Source organism: Crotalus tigris, unplaced genomic scaffold, assembly GCF_016545835.1.
Source record: "Crotalus tigris isolate CLP2741 ecotype Arizona unplaced genomic scaffold, ASM1654583v1 scf7180000017545.3456711, whole genome shotgun sequence".
Lineage (NCBI taxonomy): Eukaryota > Metazoa > Chordata > Lepidosauria > Squamata > Viperidae > Crotalus > Crotalus tigris.
In genome coordinates, this window is record NW_024096464.1 from 3,295,099 (window position 1) to 3,317,664 (window position 22,566).

The following is a 22,566-nucleotide window of genomic DNA, read 5'->3' on the forward strand; positions in this document are numbered from 1 at the left end:
GTGGTGAATACCTGCCTCGGAGATCCCAAGCCAACTGGCACATAACACAAAGTTGTGCAAAGGCCCACCTAGCCACAACTACCAACTTCTCTTTGAGCAGGAGTCATGAGTTCAGGAGGAGCCCCCAAGTTGTGCACCAAATCTGTCTACGGTAGTGCAGCCCCATCCAGAGTTACGGTTATAAACCACCAGATCCACAGTCATTCCATCTTGCCAAGGTTCAGCTGAAGCCTGTTGTCCTCCATCCAGACCTTACACCTTCTAAGCACTAAGAAAGGTCAGTAGTCACAGCATCACTTGGATCACCAGAAATAGAAATGTAAAGCTTTATATCATTAGCATACTGATGATATCTCATTCTATGTTGAATGATCTCACTCATCAGTCTCATGTAAATGTTAAACAGGGTTAGAGAGAGTATTGAGTCCTGTGGCACCCCACAAAGGAGTGGCTGTGGGTTGGACCTCACGCTCCCTATCCACACTAATTTGGACGAGCCTTGGAGAACTGAGTCAAACCAGTGCAATACTGTGCTACCCAGCCCCAAGCCCATAGCAGCCCAAGAGGCTACCATGGTCAATGGTACTGAAAGCCAGCAAGAGCAAGAGTGAATGCACTACCATTATCCTGCTGTTGCCATAGATCATCCATAAACACAACCAATGTCATTTCTGTCCCATAATCTGGTCTGAAACCCAACTGAAAGGGGTCCAGATAATCCATTTCATCCTGGGCTCTCTGGAGCTGTAACATAATCCCTTTTCCATCACCTTTGCTTAAAAGGGGAGGTAGGGAACTGGATGAAGATTATCCAGACAAGTGGGGTCCAATGAAGGTTTATTGAAGAGGGGGGCTGACCAAGGCCTTCTTAAATGGTGCCAAGAACAACCCCTCATGATGCAATATATTAATCACCACCTGAACCGACCTGCAGGTCAACATCTTGGTGGCTTTTACCAACCAGAAGAGACAAGGTTCGAATAAGCAGTAGTTGCATTGACATCCCCAAGGACCCTGTCCATTTCTTCAGATCCAACAGGATCACATGGTTCCCAGATAATTGGGCAAGTTCATTCCCTGGGCATCTCTAAAGGACCTGCTCCACGCTTGCTCTCAAACTTAGAGTGGATCCAAGTGACTTTATCCTTCAGGTATTTGACAAATTCCTCTGCACAGCCCTATAAGAGATCATTCAAGCCCTCCTTCCCAAGGAGGGACCAGATGACTTTGGATATTGCTGTCAGATGGTACGCTGCATATACGATGAGACTGGAGAAAAGTTTCATTGCTCTTACTGTATTGCCATGAGGCAGGCCTTAACTGCAACTCTGAACCTACATACAGTTGGATTCATTCTTAGTTTTCCCCCAGCAGCACTCTAGCCATCTTTTGGCCAATTAATCAGCCAAAGGAGCATGGGGCAAAAAAGTGCACAAGGATTCTTCATATCATATACACTTCTTCAAGATGTACAAATAAAAAATAATCCAAAATAAGGGTACAATTGATAGCCCCAAGGAACCTATCCGCTTCCTCAAGTCCAATATTGTCAAGATTACATGTCCACAACCTGCCCCAACTCTGCCTCATTCACCAAAGGCAGCAACACGGTTTCAGAATTAGCAGACAAAGTATCTAGTTGATGATTTGGGATGTATATGGATCTCTCTTCTGTGTCTTCTAGGTCTAGCTTGCTGTAGTACGTCTTAGACTGGTGAAAAAAGATATAGGAGATAAATTATATTAATTCCAGCTCTCTGTGGCTCACACCAGATCAGCACTTTCAGCCGGGATTAAGTCTTGGATAATAGATGCTTTATCAATAACGGCTCCGGCAGTCTTTTTTTCAACAACCTCCTACTTTGCCCATATTCCTTGCTGGTCTCATAGGAGACCTTTCATTTAGTTAGGTTTGATGTGCTGCCTTCATCCCTTTACAAGCACTTCTCTGTCCCTGTTGATTGGGGAAGCCAAATAAGTTGTTCATTTTTCTGCTGCATTGGCTATTTCATTCACTTCATTCATTCATTCATTCATTTTGCCTTTATCAACCAAATACCGACAGGAATTCAGAAGACAACTTTTTTTATACTTTTTAGTTGACAAGTCAAGGATGACTTCTAGGAGCATTATTGTATGTTTGTAATTGTAATTATTGTAATTAAATGCATGTTTAAATAGACAAAATATCTGTCCTACAACTTCTCTCTCATTACAAAGGGCAAGTTACCACTGCCACCTTTAGGTAATTACAACTTAGTTTTGTAAGGTTAAGAATGCCTTCCTTTAAGGATTCTACTAACATAATTTATGACCATTTTTCATGTCCTGTTCTTTCTGATTTTCCTGACACACCTCTTAATAGCAGACCACAACTAACCAGCAGTCCTGATTCTATCCCAGAGACAGAACCCACAAAGACATAAACAATTTAAATGAAATGCTTAAGTCTCCCTTGGTAGAATTTTGCGATGCTAAAACAAAAGGGGAAAACTTTTAGCTTTAAACTCACCACCACAAGCTGTTCACAGAATAGTTTATGTAATCCAGAATTATAGGAAACCTGTTGTGGTCTGATTTAAATAATAATTACTGAGAGAAGTATTTGAAATAAATCCATGCTCAGGATTACTAAGGTATTTCTGTTTTGATGAAATAAATGCAAAACAGAAAGGTTTGGTTTGGTTTTGCTTTGTTTAAGTACCATAGCAGAAGGTTTTGAGTAGGCTAGATTTTAGAGGAAATTACTGGTTGTTTTCTTTAGAGTTGAAAGCAGAGAGAGAGAGAGAAAGAGAGAGATATTCTTATTATCACCAGCAGCCGAACAACTGCAGAAAAGATGGTGCCTCCTTCTCATGTACTGTAATGTACGTTAACCAACCATACCAACTGTGATTGTTTAATTGAATCTTATCCCAGGACTGATGAAGAGAATGGTGCAGGCAACTTTCATGGATAAATTCTACATCTGCATCATAATATAAACGCAAGTGTCAGGAAGCCAGTATAATTAGTGATTTTCTGTGTGTATAGGAAAGGAAAAGGATCTGCTTCTACAGTTATTTCTTCACTAGGTTGTAAAGTCATGTGAATTTCCTGCATCCTCCCCCCCCCAAAAAAAAATCATCATGAGAATAATGTGAGCCTAAACACTCTCTTAGAATTCTAACAATTCTTCATTTCAGAAAATCTGTCACAGCTGTACCCATAATAATTGTGCAGTTCTAATTCAATAGTGTGCAAATTCAATTAATTCTCCTTCAACCAAATAATATGTATTAAAATAATGCAATTCTACCCCTTCTCATGCTCAGATTCTCTCTCTCTCTCTCTCTCTCTCTCTCTCTCTCTCTCTCTCTCTCTCTCTCTCTCTCTCTCTCTCTCTCTCTCTCTCTCTCTCTCTCTTTTAAAAAAAGCCCTGGATAAGTCACTTGCTTGCCTCTATAGCAGTGTTTCTCAACCTTGACAATTTTAAGGCATGTGGACTTCAACTCCCAGAATTCCACAGCCAGCATTGCTGGCTGTGGAATTCTGGGAGTTGAAGTCCACATGCCTTAAAATTGTCAAGGTTGAGAAACACTGCTCTATAGAAAGTTGCTCTTGCCTTAATAAGTGAGGAATTGGAAATTCTGATCATGTTAGGAAAAAAGGGTGCCCAGAAGATTGTGTTAAATTCTTTTGCACATCCCATGCACTCTAGGTAGCATCTTCTTGCTTCAGATGAACTGTCAAGTCGCTATTTCAGTTAATTTCTGCAGTTGGTCTCCTTTTCAAAGGTCGAATTGACATCTCTCCGACAGGTGGACATAGTACTTCAAATTCTGTTAATCTGTGACATATCAAAGGCAGAGTAATATAAAAATGCATCTGTTACTGCCAGGACAGATCATGACTAATAAATAAAGAATGGCAATGACATTTTCACTTACTCTGTGTCATGTTAGATTTAGAAAATGTAAGCATTTCAGGAGTGCTAGAAAAAATTACACTGAAGATTACACTGAAGCTTGTCATTGTCTTTTTGCCTCTAATTTAGCTTTCTTCAATCTGGTGGCACCCAGATATATTGGACTTCAAGTTTGATATTTTCCAGTTATTGCATTAAGCTGCCTGGCAATGATGGGACTTAAAATACAAACAGCTTAAAGACTATAACTAAGGCATGCTACCATATTTCCCTGAAAATAAGACTGGGTCTTATATTAATTTTTGCTCCAAAAGATGCTTTAGGGCTTATTTTTCTGGGTAGGGCTTATATTTGGAGAAATACACTACTATATGCATCCATCTGGCTGAAGATCTTAACTGCGGATTATATTGGGGGTAGGGCTTATATTAACAAGCATCTTGAAAAATCGTGCTAGAGCTTGTTTTCCGGTTAGGTCTTATTTTCAGGGAAACGGTACTTCTAATTGTGCCCTTTCCCTTTCCGATAATCTGCACTGCATAGTTTTTCTTTTTAATATTGGCTTGATTCTTCATCCTTCTGCTTTCTTCTTATATTCATATTTTTTATGTTGCACTTTCTCTATTATTCAAAGTTTTGGCAATCAGTCCTTAAGATCTGCCTTCTGACTTTTCTTGAGTTGCATGTGCAAAATGCAATTACTGAGATAATTTGTAGTTACTAAAATAATACAAATTAAGATAAACATACCATAGTATATGGGACACAGCAAAGCTGTGTATGCTATCAGCTATTATGTAACTAATCACTAACTTGGAGCAACTTTGTAATGTTAACTATCATTTCAATATCAGTTACACTCATCCCATCCAGAAGTTCAGCTTCCCAGGAATGGAATTCAGACCCTTTAATGGTTCATCCCATTTCAGTTTTTCTTGCTTCCAGTGATGGACAAGAAAATTTGCAATTTCATTCATCCAACTCACTGCTTCCAAAAATACCAAGACACATCTCTTCAATTCAGCCTTTAAATGGCTTTTGCTCATTTTATTGTTTAGTATGGTGTCTGTTCAAACTTTTACATAAAATATTGCATTTATCTACTTTATTATTCACCAGTCTGAATAAGGGAGGCTGAAAAGATGTACCACAGAAAAGGCAACTGATAGTCTTTATGGCAAGTCTTATGACCAGTCTTTATGGCAAGTCTTATGACCAATGTCTATTTACAGACATTAGCTAATTAATTACACAGGTGTTTTCTTTTTTGTCCATAAAATAAAGCAGTGATTTTTTTTTCCGCATCTGGTCAGGAGCCTACGTCAACAAGATGAACTTCTTGACCTACTTAGAAACACATTGTCTGTTTCTCCTTGTCAAGAAAGAGAGCATCTTATCAGCTTCCTGTCCTTTAAAACTTTCTTAATTCTGGATGAGCAGTGCTAAAAATGGAATTCTTTCCTCCCTAACCTTTTGCAATATCTGGAAAGCAGGGATGGGAATTAAGGAAATACTGACAGGTTTGTTCCCCTGCTTGGCATCTTCACACTAATTGAAGTTGGCAGCTAGGAGTCTAGGGTGCAATCCATGTTAAAAGCTGAGTACCAAGGCTCATGCAAACAAATCAGGAATGGTTAATAAGTTATAGTTTGGCAGTGTTCATCTTGACAGAGTTGACCTACACACACACACACACACACACACACACACACACCAAAAGAAACATTAGCTTTTTTTTCTCCTGCCTTATGGATCTGTTCTTGAAATCCCTACTTCTTGATGCCTGTAGGTGATTGTCCTCTGGCAATAGCACAGCTGGAATTCCTTTCTTTCAGATTTTCATCCATATGCTTCTCATTTTGAAACAGTGCCTGCAACTCAGTGTTCTCTACTGTATTTAATTGTGGGTTTTTGCTTACTTGTGCCTTCTACCACTCCTCCCCCAAATGTATGTATTGTGGTCTTTGTGAAGTTCCTTGACTGCCAGAAGCAGAAAAAAAAATGCTTTTGCAATACTAGTAATCAGTGCTATTGTTCTTACTGTTGTCGTCCTGTGTTTTAGTCAGCAGAAGAAGAGCATTTTAACGATTTAGAAATATGGGGTGCATGCAGGCATTTCAGAAACAATCACTCAGAGTGTTGCTAAGAATGAGACCGCAGAATCAATTAACCTAGGGAGTGGTTTCCAAAAAGCTCAAGGGGACTCTTTCACTTCTTTATTCTTGGAAGAGCTAAGTGGGCCATATAGTCTTTGCAACCCACTCAGACATTACCAAGCAATGGAGAACTCATGATCTTGCAATCCATATGCATGGATGTGAAGAATATGTATTTTAATAAGTGCACATCTCTGGGCTATACTTGGGACTGAACATTTGTCTCAGAATGCCTTTTAGCAATGTACGCTGGAAAGAGATCATTGCAAGAGTTATTTGCATTCTAATAACTTCATATCTGGTTTATCACAGCATGTTATACGTGGGCTGACTTTGCAAATGGTCCACAAACCAGAGCATATAGATGCAGACAGAGGAAATATAGATAAGTGGTTTGTTTTCTCTATATCTCCACAGATGTTTAGACAATTTTTCTCTCATTGGTATGGAGAAAAATAATAGCTTCATGTTGAGATGCAAGTCAATAGCTTACTACATGAACCCATGCACCTATTTCAAGGAGCCTCTTTAGGATGGCTCTAATATATATTCTAGCTATTAGTGAAAATGAAAATTAAAGTCAGCAGAAGAATTGTTCAACTAAATACATTGTTCCCATGCATGTGGCCTTATATGCTTGTTCCAGCACCATCCAGAAATTGTGACATCAAAAAAGAAAGAATAAAGAGCTGCTATAATCATTATAAACAATCATAACTTTGATCTGGCTTTTTCTATTGTAGTTTCTGAGGTGCTGATAGGTAAGAATCATTTACCCCTCTATTATGATGACCCAAGTGGTAAATAGTCCCTATTGATTCTTTTTCATTCATTCTAACACACAGGAAAATATTAAAGTATTAGGAGCTTGGCTGGCATTCATTATAGTATATACTGTCTACTACTGTTCTTTTGTGCAACTATTTCTTACTGCTAGAATTTTTTAAAAAAAAAATGGTACAGAACACAGACACAAAGATTGTATTTCCCATACAAAACTGTTTTCTCATACAAACTTAAATTCCTATCTTATTCAATTAGCTTCTCATTACTATAAGTTTACAATTATTCTACTTTTATTCTTATTTAATCTATACATTTCCATCTCTTAGGTTCCATTTCCATGTCCCCATTTCTATATTAGCATTGTTTTCTCATCTTAACCATTTCTTTAAATCTCTCTCTCTCATACACACACAGAGAGATCCTCAGTTCTTCTAGCCAATCTGCTTGTAAAAATTCTTTTTACTCCTTTTAAGACTCAGGAATGGGCTTTTCTTCCCCATCCCTACCCAGCCCTCACAGTTCTAATTCTGGTTCTGGTTTGCAGACCTCTGCACCTAGGTTGCTGCAGGCAAGTGAGCTCGCCGTGGTTTGCTTGGTTTTGAAGACCAATCAGGCTCTTTTCCTCCCTGTTTCTCAACTCTTCCTCTCAGTGGTCTTGTAGATCCAAACATCGATGGTTTCTCTTGCTATCTGAAAACTGTTGCTGAGGTGCTTGCCTTGGGTTGGAATTTCTTTTCCTCTCATCGCTGCTGTCTTCTGAACTTGACTCTTTCTCAACTATGACACACCTGCTTGTTTTCAATTCCTTTTTTTTCTTTTGTAAAATTCTCCAGTGAAAGCAGGAGAGGCTGTTTTGACCCTCCTTCCCAGGTAACACCCAAAGCTCAGGATCAAAGGAAGAAAAAACAATGCCTGCTCACTCCAATTGATGAGTTCACTCTTCCTCACATAACATAAAAAGGGAGAGGTGGAATTCCCCATCCCAGAGACTGAGTAGGATGAGTGCACATGTTGTTGTGGCAGTTTGATATATTGGTGATGCTAAAAGGTGGATGGATTTGTTTTTCTTGCAGTGACAAATTAAGATAGCATCACCTGAAACAGGAATACTTGTGTACTTTGAAACGTGCCGCGCGGGCTCAATAGAGTTGATAAACTTTGTAGCTGAGACTTTATGTTGAGACAAGATTTTAATGATACATGAAGTCTATGCAGAGGAGGGGTTGTTTTTTTTTTTTTTTTTGCTTCTGAGGTCAGGAGTCATGCAGGATTTATCATATGAAGCACTTTGTGCTTCACAAAACAACCTGAACACTTCATAAACACAGAAAGAACCCTCTGTGCTGTGCTTGCTTGGCAGGCCAGCTTAGAGAAAAAAGGTCAGCATTCAAGAGAGAAAGGGGAGAAGAGTTCAGAGGAAAGGATGCTTGTTACCATAGCTACAGACTCTGCTGTTTTCTTTCAAGCAGTGGGGTGGGTCATATCATGTGACACTGGTAAGGGGATTGCATCTCTAATGCTCTTTGGAGATACTGCATATCTTTGGTGGGCAGTCAGGATTGGACTGTTAATCACTACACATTTTAAAGTGCCTTGGCTGTCTTTTGACTCTGGCTGACTTTGTTATCTCTCCCAATTAAATACATTTTTAAAGATTAATTTAAATAGTGCCAAACTGAATATTTCTGATACACAGAAAGATGTAAAAATTATGATTAAGATTCTAATAGTAACAATAACAACTGCAGAATTTCAAATTGGAAGTGGTTTTTGCAGTATTGATGGCACGTAAAATAGATTTATTTTTCCTTCGGAAAAGAAAAATCCATTGTGTGGAATAGAGATTGTTATTTACTAAAGGATAAAGAAATGCAACCAGTGCTGTCGTGTTTTCAAATGGATTTCCATTTTCATGAAAGTGCCAAAGGGCCAGGAAGGGCCAGGTGGGGAAAAACTGATCTTGAATATTTTGCATAATCAGAGCTGTCTTCATATTTTTTAGATGTTTGCATATTTTGGCTTGGCTCAATTTGTGGTCCACTACTCTTCCCAGAGATGTAAAAGTGTGAAAAATTGAAGGGAAGAGGTTAATTCTAGTACACACCAATATATTTGAAAGGATAATAAGCCGCATCCTTGAAAAATAATGTATTGCTTTTTATCGAAACAAATGGAATGTAAAGAACAAAAACAGAATGAGAATGAAGATAAACAAAGAATAAAAGCAAACAAAGACACCTGGGGGAGGGAGAGAGAGTGAAATATATTTAAACAATTATATTCAGTATTTTTACTCAGACATTTATACAGAATATTAATGTAGCTAATTAATTTAGAGGATATTTAAATACGTCTATGCTTAATTAAAGGTTCTTCAAAGCTCTTTTCTGCACTTTTATATAGCATTTATGCAAATAAAGTTTTTCTTCAGTTTTCCAGTGTTTGGTTTGACATAGTACATCTGGTACTAATTGTAAGCTTTGTATTGTGCTGCAGCAATTAATAAATTGTAAGAAAAATAGCCGGTGAACATCAGTACAATTAACAGTTTTTAAAAAAAAATCTTTCAGTACCATGGACAAGGCTGGTTGCTTGTAAATCTGTTTCTAAACTGTTATTCCAGCCCAAATTTTGAAGTATCTTTGTGTTTAGTATAAATCACATGAAACTGTACAAACATCACATGATAAATTATTTCAATCTGATTTATTTCACCAATTTACTTTTTTCTCCATAATTCATCTTTTGATTTTTATCTTTGTTTCTTGGTTTTCTCCTTTATTTGTGTTATTATTTCTCATCCCTCTTATCGGTAAGAATTTAGGTGAGTTATTTCTTTGTTTGTTTCTTGGAAATCCTTCTGCATATTGATAATGCTGTAGAGGATATGGTCAATAAAGTTTTGTGGCATCAGCACAAAAATAACAGTTCTGTAAACATAACTACAGTACATCCACACATGTAATATAATTTTTGACTTAGTAAAGTAGAGAAGGTGAAAGGGTTAATGGGTTATGGTCAAGATGAATTGAGAATGGGAACTATGAAATGTTACAGGGATTTGTGTGCATCTGTCCAGCTAGTATTGGCATAATTTTCCATATATTTTTCCCATGTTACAATTGGCCACAAATAGACCTGTAACAATCAGGCAAGTTTTGAAACTCTAAAAAAGACTGAAACAGTAAAAGTGCCTAGACCAGAAGTAATAGTGGAGGATTGTAAAAAGTAATTAAAAGAGTTTTTTTTAACAAAAAATAATCTTAATAAACATATAGATATTAAGAATGATGTGGGACACAAGCAAAGCTTTCACAAGAGGTTATTTTATACAACCTAATAGTAAACTCAAAAAGAAGAGGGGAGAAAACAAAAGCTATTTGGAACAAGATAAAAAAAAGGAGAAGGAATTAAAGAAGATTCCATAGAAGATAAATATTACTCAACAAATTAAGCTTCTACAGCAACACTAAGATGAATTATTTTAAAAAATGAATTTGCAAATAAAGCAGGGAAGTGATTGACATACAAATTACAAAAAGAAAAAAAACAAAATACTACTGAAATTACAATAGGATATTCTGTAATAAGAGATAATGTGGTTTCTTAACTAGAAATACTTTGAGGATGAACTCTTGCAAGTTTTACAAAATATTACAAACTCTATTTTACAGAGGGGACAGAGACTAATGTAGCATTAATATCTATGGAGGGACATAGATTTGACTAACAAGAAACTATTAATCAATGTAATTATTGAATAATGACTGTAAGTTGTTTACAATGATTTTGGCTGAGGGTTGAAAATAATTCTGCAATTCATGAAGATCAATGTGGGTATTTATTCACCTTATATTTAAAGCATAATATAAGAAATGTGTTGGACATTTTGGAATACTTGGAACAACACAATGAAAAACAAGCCACCTTGATTTCCTTAGATGTGGAAAAGGCCTTTGAAAATTTGAACAAGGCCTTCCTGCTTAAAATTATGATAAGTATGAATTTTGGCAAGTTTTTTATACTGATAAGATTGACCTACACTTCACAGAAAACACTATCAATGGAGATCTAAATATGCTCTATGAGACATAAAAAGGAACAAGACAGAGATGACCATTTTCCTTTCCTGTTTATTTTAGATCTTGAAATATTGAATATAAGACAAAATGAGGGAATTGTGTGAGTAAAGATTTAAAAAGAAACTTATAAGTCAAGGGTACTTGCAACACCATAATTTGGTGTTGATTCTGGAGAATAAAGAGAATAGAGACATCAATGAGAATTTTTTAAAAATAAAATTATATATACTTACAGGTTTTAAGATTAATAATCATAGGACAAATATATTTTCAAAAATATGGAAAAACAAGATCAAAAGAATTGATGAATAAAAAGATTTAGAAGATAAAATATCTTGGTAACCCCACGACAAATATGAAATATATGCTATTTCAAAATGTTTACATTAGGACATGGGATGAGGTTAAAAAGGATATATTAAGTTGTGGGTAATTACAGTTGTCATTGGTGGAGGAAATTTCTGTGATAAAAATGAATGTTTTGTGTAGAATGATATTTTTGTTTCAGACAATACCAGTTTTGACAAGTGTTGTATCATTTACACCAGTGGTTCTCAACCTTTTTAATGCCGCGACCCCCCAACCGGTCGTAAGTCGAGGACTACTCAACTGGTGCAGCACCGTTTGCAGAATGGGACTTTCGGCGGGCTCAGCAGGGCAGAGACAGTCTGGACAATTCCTACTGGCTTTTGAAAGCCAATAGAATTAGACTCTATTCAAGAGAGTCTATTCTATTGGCTTTCAAAAGCCAATAGAATAAAAGGGAGTAGCACAGCTAATAAAAGGGGGGGAAATGGCAGACTGTGTTGTTTAACGACCCCTGTGAAGTGGTCGTTCGACCCCAAATGGGGTCCCGACCCACAGGTTGAGAACCACTGATTTACACTGTGGCAAAAAGTTATATCTAACTTTGTACGGCAAATGGTAACAAGTTAAATATAAGGTGTTACAAGATGAAAAGGAAAGACTTGGGTTTACCTGATTTCAAATTGTATTTACTGCTTGGTTTGGATGAAAAGAATGGAAAATAGAGTGAGTCTTCTAAGTGTTTATGGAGATTCTCAGCCCTCCAGGTCATGGGAGTCACAAAGATGCTTTTATCAAAAGACTTTCTTTGTTTTTCCTTGAAGACATTTTGCCTCTCATCCAAGAAGCTTCTTCAGTTCTTCAGTGGTGGGGAATGGAAGGATTTATATTCCTTGCAGTCATTTGGTCAAGGAATATAAATCCTTCCATTCTCCACCATTCAGTCAGAACTGAAGAAGCTTCTTGAATGAGAAAAGAAACATCTTCAAGGGAAAGTAAGATTCTACATTTAGACAAGAAAAACCAAATGCACAGGTATAGTGTAGATGGTACCTCGCTTAACAGTAGTAACTGGGAGAGGGATCTTGGAGTCCTAGTGGACAATCATTTAAATATGAGCCAGCGGTGTGCTACATCTGCCAAAAAGGCCAACACAGTACTAGGCTGCATTAACAGAGGGATAGCATCAAGATCACGCGAAGTGTTGATACCACTTTACAATGCCTTGGTAAGGCCACACTTGGAATATTGCATCCAGTTTTGGTCACCATGATGTAAAAAAGATGTTGAGACTCTAGAACTAGAGTACAGAGAAGAGCAACAAAGATGATTAGGGGACTGGAAGCTAAAACATATGAGGAATGGTTGCTGGAATTGGGTATGTCTAGTTTAATGAAAAGAAGGACAAGGGGTGACATGATAGCAGTGTTCCAATATCTCAGGGGCTGCCACAAAGAAGAGGGTGTCAAGCTATTTTCCAAAGCACCTGAAAGCAGGACAAGAAGCAATGGTTGGAAATTAACCAAAGAGAGAAGCAACCTAGAACTAAGGAGAAATTTCCTGACAATTAGAACAATTAACTAATGGAACAACCTGCCTCCAGAAGCTGTGAATGCTCCAACACTGGAAGTTTTTAAGAAGAGACTGGACAGCCATTTGTCTGAAATGGGCATAGGATTTCCTGCCTGAGGAGGGGTTTGGACTAGATGACCTCCAAGGTCCCTTCCAATTTTATTATTATTATTATTAAAAACAAAGTCCAGTTGCCTTTTGAAAAAAGCACCTTTGAGAGTCTTCTAAGACTTTTAGACTTAGAAAAACATGACTTGAGATTTGAGTGGCGGGAGTATTTGAGGTACAATAAAGTTAAGGTTAATGGAGACTTCTAAAATCACTGTGTTAGATGTGCCATATTGAGAATATGGAATAGATACAAATCTAGGTTCTGCCCTAAAGCACTTTTGTGGCTCTCGACACAAGAAGCATTTTATAGACAAGAAATAATAGGCAAACACAAATGATTAGCACACCATGAAATACTAGAATTCTGTCAAGGGGAATTTTTTTAAAAAATCAAGAGAATAACTGATGGCAGAAGGATGTAATTGTCAGTTGTTTTCTTATTTACCCTTATCGGAAGGATTAGGCAAAAAAGATTAGACAAAAAAACCCCTCTAAGACTGACTTTTAAATGGAATTGTGTACAAATGATGAACATGTGATTGGTGAAGTGTATAAGCTTTCATTGAAATTTGAAAGAGAAGAACAAGCGAAAGAATGCATGATGAAGTGGACTAAAAATTTTATATATGGAACAATTGGGAAATGTGTGGTTTAAAGGATTGAGGTTTACTATAATCTTAAGGAGAATTTTTATAAAATAATATACCACTGGTATACAATACCAGAAAATTTATTCGGAAAGGTACTTCAAATCAGTGCTGGAAATGTGAATAACAGGAAGGATAATTTTGCTTGGTGAACATGTAAAAAGCAATAAAGAAGATTTGGGGTTCAAATGCATTCACCAATTCAGAGGATTTTAAATATTAATATACAATTGAAACCAGCAGTTTTATTCTTGGGATATTTTAAATGGTTAAATGGTTGGGGGAGGGGGAGGGGGAGTCATGGAACTTTGTTTTTATATATGATAACTGTAGTGGGATTATTTTTATCTTTTTTGTAATTTATCACAGAAATTATCTTATTTATCTTTTCAAAGTTGGAAAGTTTTGGCAATACATATCATTGAGGAATGGTTTGTGAAGATGATAGAATTTGCTAAGATGGCCAAATTGAACTGTTTAATAAGAGAAAAGACAATATCTACATTTACTGCTGACTGAAAACCCCTTATGAACTTTTTGTGTAAAACAGGAAAAAAAATGAACTTACAATCTACAGTTTTAACTATTAGATAGGATAGATTATAGAAAAAGAGAGAGTCACGGTGTAACTTTAGAAAAAGAGGTAAATCTACAATTCTACTTATAACCGCTGTAAAGATGATAAAAAGCCATTTCTTTGTATATTTTTTAATGTTTTCTGTTTTTTTCTATGCCTTTTCTTTTTTCCTTCCTTTTCTCTTACTCACATTATTTTAGTTTGTATTAATTTTTACTCTTGCTTTTAAAACTTTCAAGAAAATTATATTAGGAAAAAACCCTTAGATACCATATGAATCTTGTTTTTTTTAAAAAAAGGGACTCCCAAAGTTAAATGAATGTCACTTTCCCCCAAATTGCTGAGTTTGCTAGTAATATTCATAAAATCTCCTGTTATGTCCACTGCCTGTCACAGTAAGATCCATTTTTTAGTCATTCATAAGGTGAAGTACATCACACCAGTGCCCTGAGGCACTTTGATTCTCCTCCTATTCTGAAAATTAAAGCTTTATCCAGCCTGCTCATCAATAGAACCTCTATCCCATGTAGATAAAAACTGGTTATTTTCCTGAAAATATGTGCATTTCTTTCCTCTTTATACAAGACAAATCTCTCAGGAAAGATAAAACGTTAATGAAATAAGTTAAAACATAGGATAAAATATATGCTAGTATACACAAAAGCTGAAATGGATGACCGTAGTAGAAGAGATTAACAGATACCAGCTGAAGGTTTATTCTTCTCTGCAACGTGAATAAATAAGTAAAAAACATTTATATTTTCATCTAAGTTTTGGCTTTTGGAGAGGGAAAGTAATGATTGTTGCATTTGTCTCTTCCAAGCTGGATTGATAGCAATGAGTGCCACAAAAGCGCAGATTGATTTCCTTCCCTTGATCAATGTATTTTATATTGTTCTTTTTTATCTACTGAAATCTTGAATTGTTTCTATAAAAGCTTAACATAATAAAAACTATGGTTTTCTTCATGAATGATAGTTGATAGGATTAATGCTCACTGCAAACTCTGGTATAACAGAGGTGTTCCAAAAAAAATAAAAACTTGATATCTTGAGAAATACATTTTACATACAGCTTTTTCTCTCTTTTGAAAACATTAAAATACTGGATCCAAATTGTGGCATTTCTGGACACAGATTTGCTCATGGCAAAAGAAGCAGGAAATGGGAGAGGCACACAACATAATAATTTCATAATCTAGGAATTCATAAAAGGAAGCATGTATATTTAATAAATGTATGAGTCATATTTCAGATAATAAGCCCTCACAATGACCTAAATAGAAAATTCATGTTTAAATTACCAAGGCCACAATCCAGCAGAAATATAAGCATGATTATACTTCAGAGGGTTATGCATACAACTCTGTGCTGAATTATGTGGCCCACAGGTAGCACTTAAATATAATATTGCAAACAGTTGAAAAAGAAAAGTAGTTCCAATATTTTCTGTAAGCCACGTTTTTGTAAAGAGAATGAACTTACCCTTCCCTTATTCTGTTTCATTCAGGTCTTATCATATTAAAAAGCAAAACATAAAAATATGAGAAAAAAATTATTGGTTGTATCTTCTGCCAGACTTCGTAATATAACACAGTTTCCTATAAGATTGAAAGTGATTTTTATATATATATACAAGAAGAAATTGTTTTGTAAACAATGGACAAATGGCAGAAATCTTCACAGAGAGGAAAGAAGCAGATGTTGACTTTAAAAGATAGTTGAAAGGGGCTCAGGATTTAAACCTGTGGGTTAACATACTGTATATATAGGACAATATTCTGGTGTGCTTTTTGATGAGTAGTTTCTTCCTCATTTAAATTCCTAGTTTTCTGCAATAAATCTACATATAAAACCTTGTATCTGACTGGGAATTGAAAGATAGAAAGTATATCACTGCCACAAAGCCTGGATAATTCTGGTGAAGGCAGATATAGGGTGAAGGCAAATGAAGGCCCTTGAAAAAAGGAACAAAACCATTTAAATTCCAAATCCAGCCCTTTTGCTATTGATTTTTCCCTTGTCCTCTTACTAGTATATTGAAGACTCACTGTGTATTCATGTTTTCTTCCACAGAAGTGGCAGAAAGAAAGCTGACCATGGAAGAAGAGGAAGCCAAACGTATTGCAGAAATGGGAAAGCCAATCCTGGGTGAACATCCAAAATTAGAGGTTATAATTGAAGAGTCCTACGAGTTCAAGGTCAGTGCCGGGTACTCAGAGTTTTTGACAGGAAATGAGGGAAGGAAGCGCAGGAAAAGAACTTAGCAGAAAAATTGGTTAGCAGAGCTAAACAGAAGAAAGGAAGACGACTGAAGGGGAAAAGGAAGGATTCAACAAAAGAGGAGGGTTGCATGGAACGCTAAGCTAAGGCAAAAGTCCAGGCTAAGTCCTGGGAGGGAAGAAAAGACAATGAGAAAAATAAATGACGTTCGGGAAAGAGAGAGCAAGTCTAAACGAAAATAATTAAGAGATGTTTTAAAGAATACGATCCTAATTTAACAATAAAGGAATGGCCAGAAGTTTCACCACTGTCTTCTGAACAGTGATGGATGGAAAGTCCTACATCAGAAGGAAGGTTAGGTTGTGCTTTGAATTGTTTGTAAAAATAATAAAAACAGGATAAAAAAGAATCTAATAAATAATAAAATATTCATGTGTTGAAGATACATACCATATTTTCCGGCATATAAGACGACTTTCTAAAGCATTCAAATCGGCTCCAAAGTCGGGGGTTGTCTTATACGCCGAGTCGTCGAATACGCTGGAAAATACAGTAACTAAGAACGAACTAACAAATGTGTGGTTCTGGCTAAAAGAATTATCACACTGATATACGTGAGAAATTAACAGGGAAATATGCTAAATATTTATTCTGCTGTTTTCAACTGCTAATCCTTACTGCCAAATGATTCAAAGGCCAAACAGACATGCCCTTACATCTAGCTGAAACAGGTTTCTGAAGGTTGGTTGCCGTGGAAATTGTTTTTAGCAACATGTCTATCTCAATCCAGGTCAAGTCTGCTAAGACTCATAGAACACTGTAGAGCAGTGGTTCTCAACCTTCCTAATGCCGCGACCCTTTAATACAGTTCCTCATGTTGTGGTGACCCCCAACCATAAAATTATTTTTGTTGGTACTTCATAACTGTAATTTTGCTACTGTTGTGAATTGTAATGTAAATATCTGATATGCAGGATGTATTTTCATTGTTACGAATTGAACATAATTAAAGCATAGTGATTGATCACAAAAACAATATAGCAATGCTCGCTGGAGAAGCTTACTCTTCCTTGCTCAAAAATGTTGGGAGGGAGAGAAGGGGAAGGAAGGAAGATTGAAGGGGAAAGGAAGGAGATGGAGAAGGAAGGAGATTGAAGGGGGAAGGAAGGAAGGAAGGAAGGAAGGAAGGAAGGAAGGAAGGAAGGAAGGAAGGAAGGAAGGAAGGAAGGAAGGATCGATCTTTGGAGAGTCATGTTTTCCCAGATGGTGATGAACTGCAACTCCCAGCATTCCCCACTCTTCCACAGTGCTTTTTAGGGCTGTTGGGGATGGTACAGTGTAGAGGAACTTAAGCATGCTAAGTTCATGCCATTATGAAAGGGAATTACTATATGAATGGAAAATAATTTATCCATTGACAAAGTACTTTGCAGGTTATGGAAAAGGCTAAGAAAGAAGGGAGAAAGTTTTATATGAATAAAAAAGCAGAATGCGCCCTTTTTTAAAATGATGCAGCTATGACTTTTGGCAAACAACCTGTCATAAAATGACTTCCTGACCTACTTATAGTTTGAGGTTTATGCCTTTCATTTCTTTCATTTACTCTTTCATGGACATTATCTGTGGCTTAAGTTAGCTTCTTGCAGTTAAAACTTTCTTAGTTAAGACTACAATTCAAACTTATAAGGAATGGAAATTCTGGGTTATGTCATCATAAAACCCTTGGAAGACACCTGCTTGGAAAAGCTACCTAAAACCTTCAGTCAGCCTCCATGCTCCAAAGGAAGGCCTTTAGTTAAACCAGTATTCTTTGTATTCTTCTAATTGACAGAGTACAGTGGACAAGCTCATCAAGAAGACAAACTTGGCGTTGGTTGTAGGAACTCATTCATGGAGAGACCAGTTCATAGAAGCCATTACTGTCAGTGCAGGTGAGACAGAGTGAATGCCGGAAGCAATAACCCGGAGGTAGGGGGGCAATTCTAACATCAATTACTTCAGGAGTTTTTATGAAGCCCTTGCTCAATAGATATTATGGACTGGTGAAAGAGTTTAACTTGCTTGACTTTGGTTTGATTTTTTTTGGGGGGGGTCCATGCACTGGATAGTAAATGAGTGCATATTAAGTCTGATCCTAAAGAATTTTTGTTCAATTACTAGTTTTTTAACTTTTATTTAAGAGCATGGTGTTCAAAAATCACTGAATGGTGAAATTTCCAGGAAATGTAAGGTCACAATAAAAAGAAAATTTACAATTTAATGAAGAACTAATTATTAGAAATTATTTTTTAAAAATAATTCCTGTTACTGTAATTTTCCAGAATCATATTAGGTAAAATTAATTCCTTTAATTCTCACTGCCAGTAATTAAAATTAACCCGACGCTATTAAAATTGTTCTTGACTGATCAATTGGGTTTCATTTTGAGTAACCCAGCTGTTTTTATTTAATTACCGTAGTAGAATCTAACTAGTTGATTTATCTATTCAATTAAGTTGGAATGCTTCCTCCTTTGGATAAACTTTGGTAACTCATTGCAACACATATCACAGAACCTGCCTCCTTAGTGATAAAGCGTGCTTTAAATCCAGATACTTCTGTGCCTAGGCACGCTAAGGGCCTCTGTTTTAAGTGAACTCTATGGTTCACAAAATAGTCATAGCATCCTGTTGCAAATGTTAAGAGTGCATCTTAGCTGGATACTAGCATTCTTCCTGGGAAGAGAGTTCATTTCCATTAAGTCTACATTTTCTGCTGTATGTGAGCTTCCCAGAAACAGAGAAAAGTGCAAGGAAAATCCCAAGCGTTCTGTTTATGAAAGTATTCTCACTACCAGCGGTGGGATTTCCTTGCTTATAGCAGTTTGTATTTCAACACTCACTATGTCTCTCTCACTCCTCTTTTCTTCCTTCCCTATTTGAGCATGGCTTGGGGAATACTCTGCCTGCAGCCCAAATCACTCATACCCCAAAATAAAAACCATTAGAATCAACAGGATCTGTTTTCACAAAGGCCTGTTTTATATCAAACTGCCGATTTGTTGTTCCCACATCTCTCCTTTGCCTTTTTCCAGTTTATTTTTTCTTTGCTTTGTGATACAGGCTTCCTGTAATAGTGCATATTACGAAAGGAGTTCTTCTCAAGATTACTTTATGCAAGTCTTCAATCTCAGGAATTTGCCCTCATCCATGGTAGCCAACTGCTGGTGCCAGATATGTTAAGATACAGTGATGTTCAGGTGGAAAACATTTCCTGTTTGATCTACTGCTCTTATTGTGTTGATGCAAAACCTGCCACTAGCAAGGACAGGCTGAAAAACAGGAGTTCCTACATTTTGTGCCCAACAGATAGTAATAGTAATAATAGTAAAGTTGGAAGGGACCTTGGTGGTCATCTAGTCCAACCCCCTGCTCAGGCAGGAAACCCTACACCATTTCGGACAAATGGCTGTCCAGTCTCTTCTTAAAAACTTCCAGTGTTGGAGCATTTACTGCTTCTGGAGGCAGGCTGTTCCACTGATTAATTGTTCTCACTGTCAGGAAGTTTCTCCTTAGTTCTAGGTTGCTTCTCTCCTTGATTAGTTTCCACCCGTTGCTTCTTGTCCTGCCTTCAGGTGCTTTGGAAAATAGCTTAATTCCCTCTTCTTTATGGCAGCCCCTGAGATATTGGAATACTGCTATCATGTCCCCCCTTGTCCTTCTCTTCGTTAAACTAGACATACCCAATTCTAGCAACCGTTCCTTATATGTTTTAGCCTCCAGTCCCCTAATCATCTTTGTTGCTCTTCTCTGTACTCTTTCTAGAGTCTCAACATCTTTTTTACATCGTGGTGACCAAAACTGGATGCAGTATTCCAAGTGTGGCCTTACCAAGGCATTGAAGAGTGGTATTAATACTTCACGTGATCTTGATTCTATCCCTCTGTTAATGCAGCCTAGCACTGTGTTGGCCTTTTTGGCAGCTGCAGCACACTGCTGGCTCATATTTAGGTGATTGTCTACTAGGACTCCGAGGTCCCTCTCACAGTTACTACTATTGAGCATGGTGCCACCTATGCTGTACTTGTGCATTTGGTTTTTCTTGCCTAAATGTAGAACCTTGCTTTTTTCACCATTGAATTTCATTTTGTTAGTTAGTGCCCAGTGTTCAAGTCTGTCCAGATCCTTCTGTATCTTAAGCCTGTCTTCTGGAGTGTTGGCTATTCCTGCCAGCTTGGTGTCGTCTGCAAATTTGATGAGTTCCCCATCTATCCCTTCATCCAAATCGTTGATGAAGATGTTGAAGAGTACTGGGCCCAGAACAGAGCCCTGGGGGCACCCCACTACACACTTCCCTCCATATAGATGCAGTTCCATTGAGGACCACTCGCTGAGTACGGCCGGTCAGCCAGCTACGGATCCATCTGGTGGTGGTTCTGTCTACCCCACATTTTTCTATCTTGTCAAGTAGTAGGTTGTGATCTACTTTATCAAATGCCTTACTGAAGTCCAAGTAAATTATGTCCACAGCATTCCTCTGATCCACTAATTTTGTCACTTGGTCAAAGAATGCAATAAGATTTGTCTGGCATGATCTATTTTTGACAAACCCATGTTGGCTTTTAGTAATGACTTTGTTTGCCTCTAGGTGTTCGTTGATTCGTTGTTTGATTATCTTTTCCAGGATCTTCCCAGGTATTGAGGTCAGGCTGATAGGTCTGTAATTTCCTGGATCCATTTTTTTTTCCTTTTTGGAGGATGGGAACTACATCAGCTCTTTTCCAGTCCTCTGGTAGTTCCCCTGTTTTCCAGGATCTTTGAAAAATATAGTTCAGTGGCTCCAATATCACATCTGCCAGTTCCTTGAGAACTTGAGTTCTCAGTTCCTTGAGTGATTGCAGAGTGATTAGAAGTCAGAAGACTAAAGTTGCCAACTCCTCCACTGTCTTGCTTTTCTTTAATAAAAGAATCCTTTGAATTCATGCATTGCACAGAAGGGGAGACAAAAGGGGAAGAAGGGAGTTGGAGACTAGAACCCTCTTGCTTTCTAACTAGCCAAAGTAAGTTTTGTAGAGCCAAGAACTCTGTCCAAATAGGGAAGGTCATGAGGTTTGAGTGGGTGTTTTGGTAAATGCTGTACAGAGCTCTGATGTAGGGTGCAAGTCAAAGTCATGGCTAATCCCAAGAGAAGTTGACAGAAACCATTTGAGACAAAACAAATTAGAGTTTCATTTTTCACCCATTTTTCCCAGTGCCACCCATGTGTTTTCTGCAAGAAACCTCTTGAATAAGGTAATCCATTTGAAGCCCACCTTCCAGATACAAAGCTGTTAGATGAAAATATGTTGCTAACTTTTATTTATTTGATTGAGTGAAATGGCTGCCCATCTCACAGCAGTAACTCTGGACAGCATGCAGAGTTTAGCATGCAGAGTTAAAAACAACAGTGTAAACAATCTGTACCATAAAGTCCAAGGTTACAACAAGCCCCGCTGGTAAGAAAACATTAACAACAGAGCCCTAATGCCTAATGCTGTATCATAGAAACTCTGAACCCTTTTGATTGTTCTGCCCATGTCAGCTGGCACCTGAATTTGAGCCTCACTCCAAAGGAAAGACTTCAAGGGGGTATGGAAATTCAAAGAGCGTATGGAAATTCCATCTGTGACATCCACATTGGTAGTAATGTGTTTGCCCAAATACTATTGCATTCTTTTTCCTTACACAAACCCCAGCAAAGCATACATACACAAGCATGTTGGAATGAAGGTAGATTGGGATTACCTAGTGCAGTGGTAGCAAACAGGTGGCATGCAGAGCGTTCTCTGTGGGCATGCGTGCCATCGCCCCAGTCCTAGGACTTCAGCTTTTTCGCTTTAGGCCTCCACTGCCATGGGCAAAAAAAAAAAAAAAAGGTTCAATCAATCAATCAATTTCAACTTCTCAGGGGAAAAAAAGATCTCGCAAAGTTGGAATTGATTGATTGAACTTTTTATTCCCACCAAGTCTGCCGTTACCACGGCAGCCACGCCCACCCAATGGGCCATGCCCACCCAATGGGCCACACCCACCCAGCACCCGATGATACACAAGTGGGTTTTGGGTTGCAGTTTGGGCACTCAGTCTCTAAAAGGTTCGCCATCACTGACCTAGTACATTTCTTGGTCTTCAGTAATAGATTGACATGGATTGCTTCCTGATTGTTTAACAATGATAAACAAT

The 22,566-nt window shown here is 37.5% G+C and overlaps 1 protein-coding gene across 5 annotated transcripts in view; it reads left to right on the forward strand.

Moving 5' to 3' along the window:
* Nucleotides 1-22,566, forward strand: part of SLC8A3 (solute carrier family 8 member A3) — a 211,192-nt gene that overhangs the window by 179,525 nt on the left and 9,101 nt on the right. For all 5 annotated transcript variants that reach the window (XM_039334448.1, XM_039334440.1, XM_039334432.1 and 2 more), the window contains 2 exons: nucleotides 16,220-16,344; nucleotides 18,198-18,297. In XM_039334448.1, coding sequence (XP_039190382.1) covers nucleotides 16,220-16,344; nucleotides 18,198-18,297 — 225 coding nt within the window. The remainder of the gene's footprint in view (nucleotides 1-16,219; nucleotides 16,345-18,197; nucleotides 18,298-22,566) is intronic.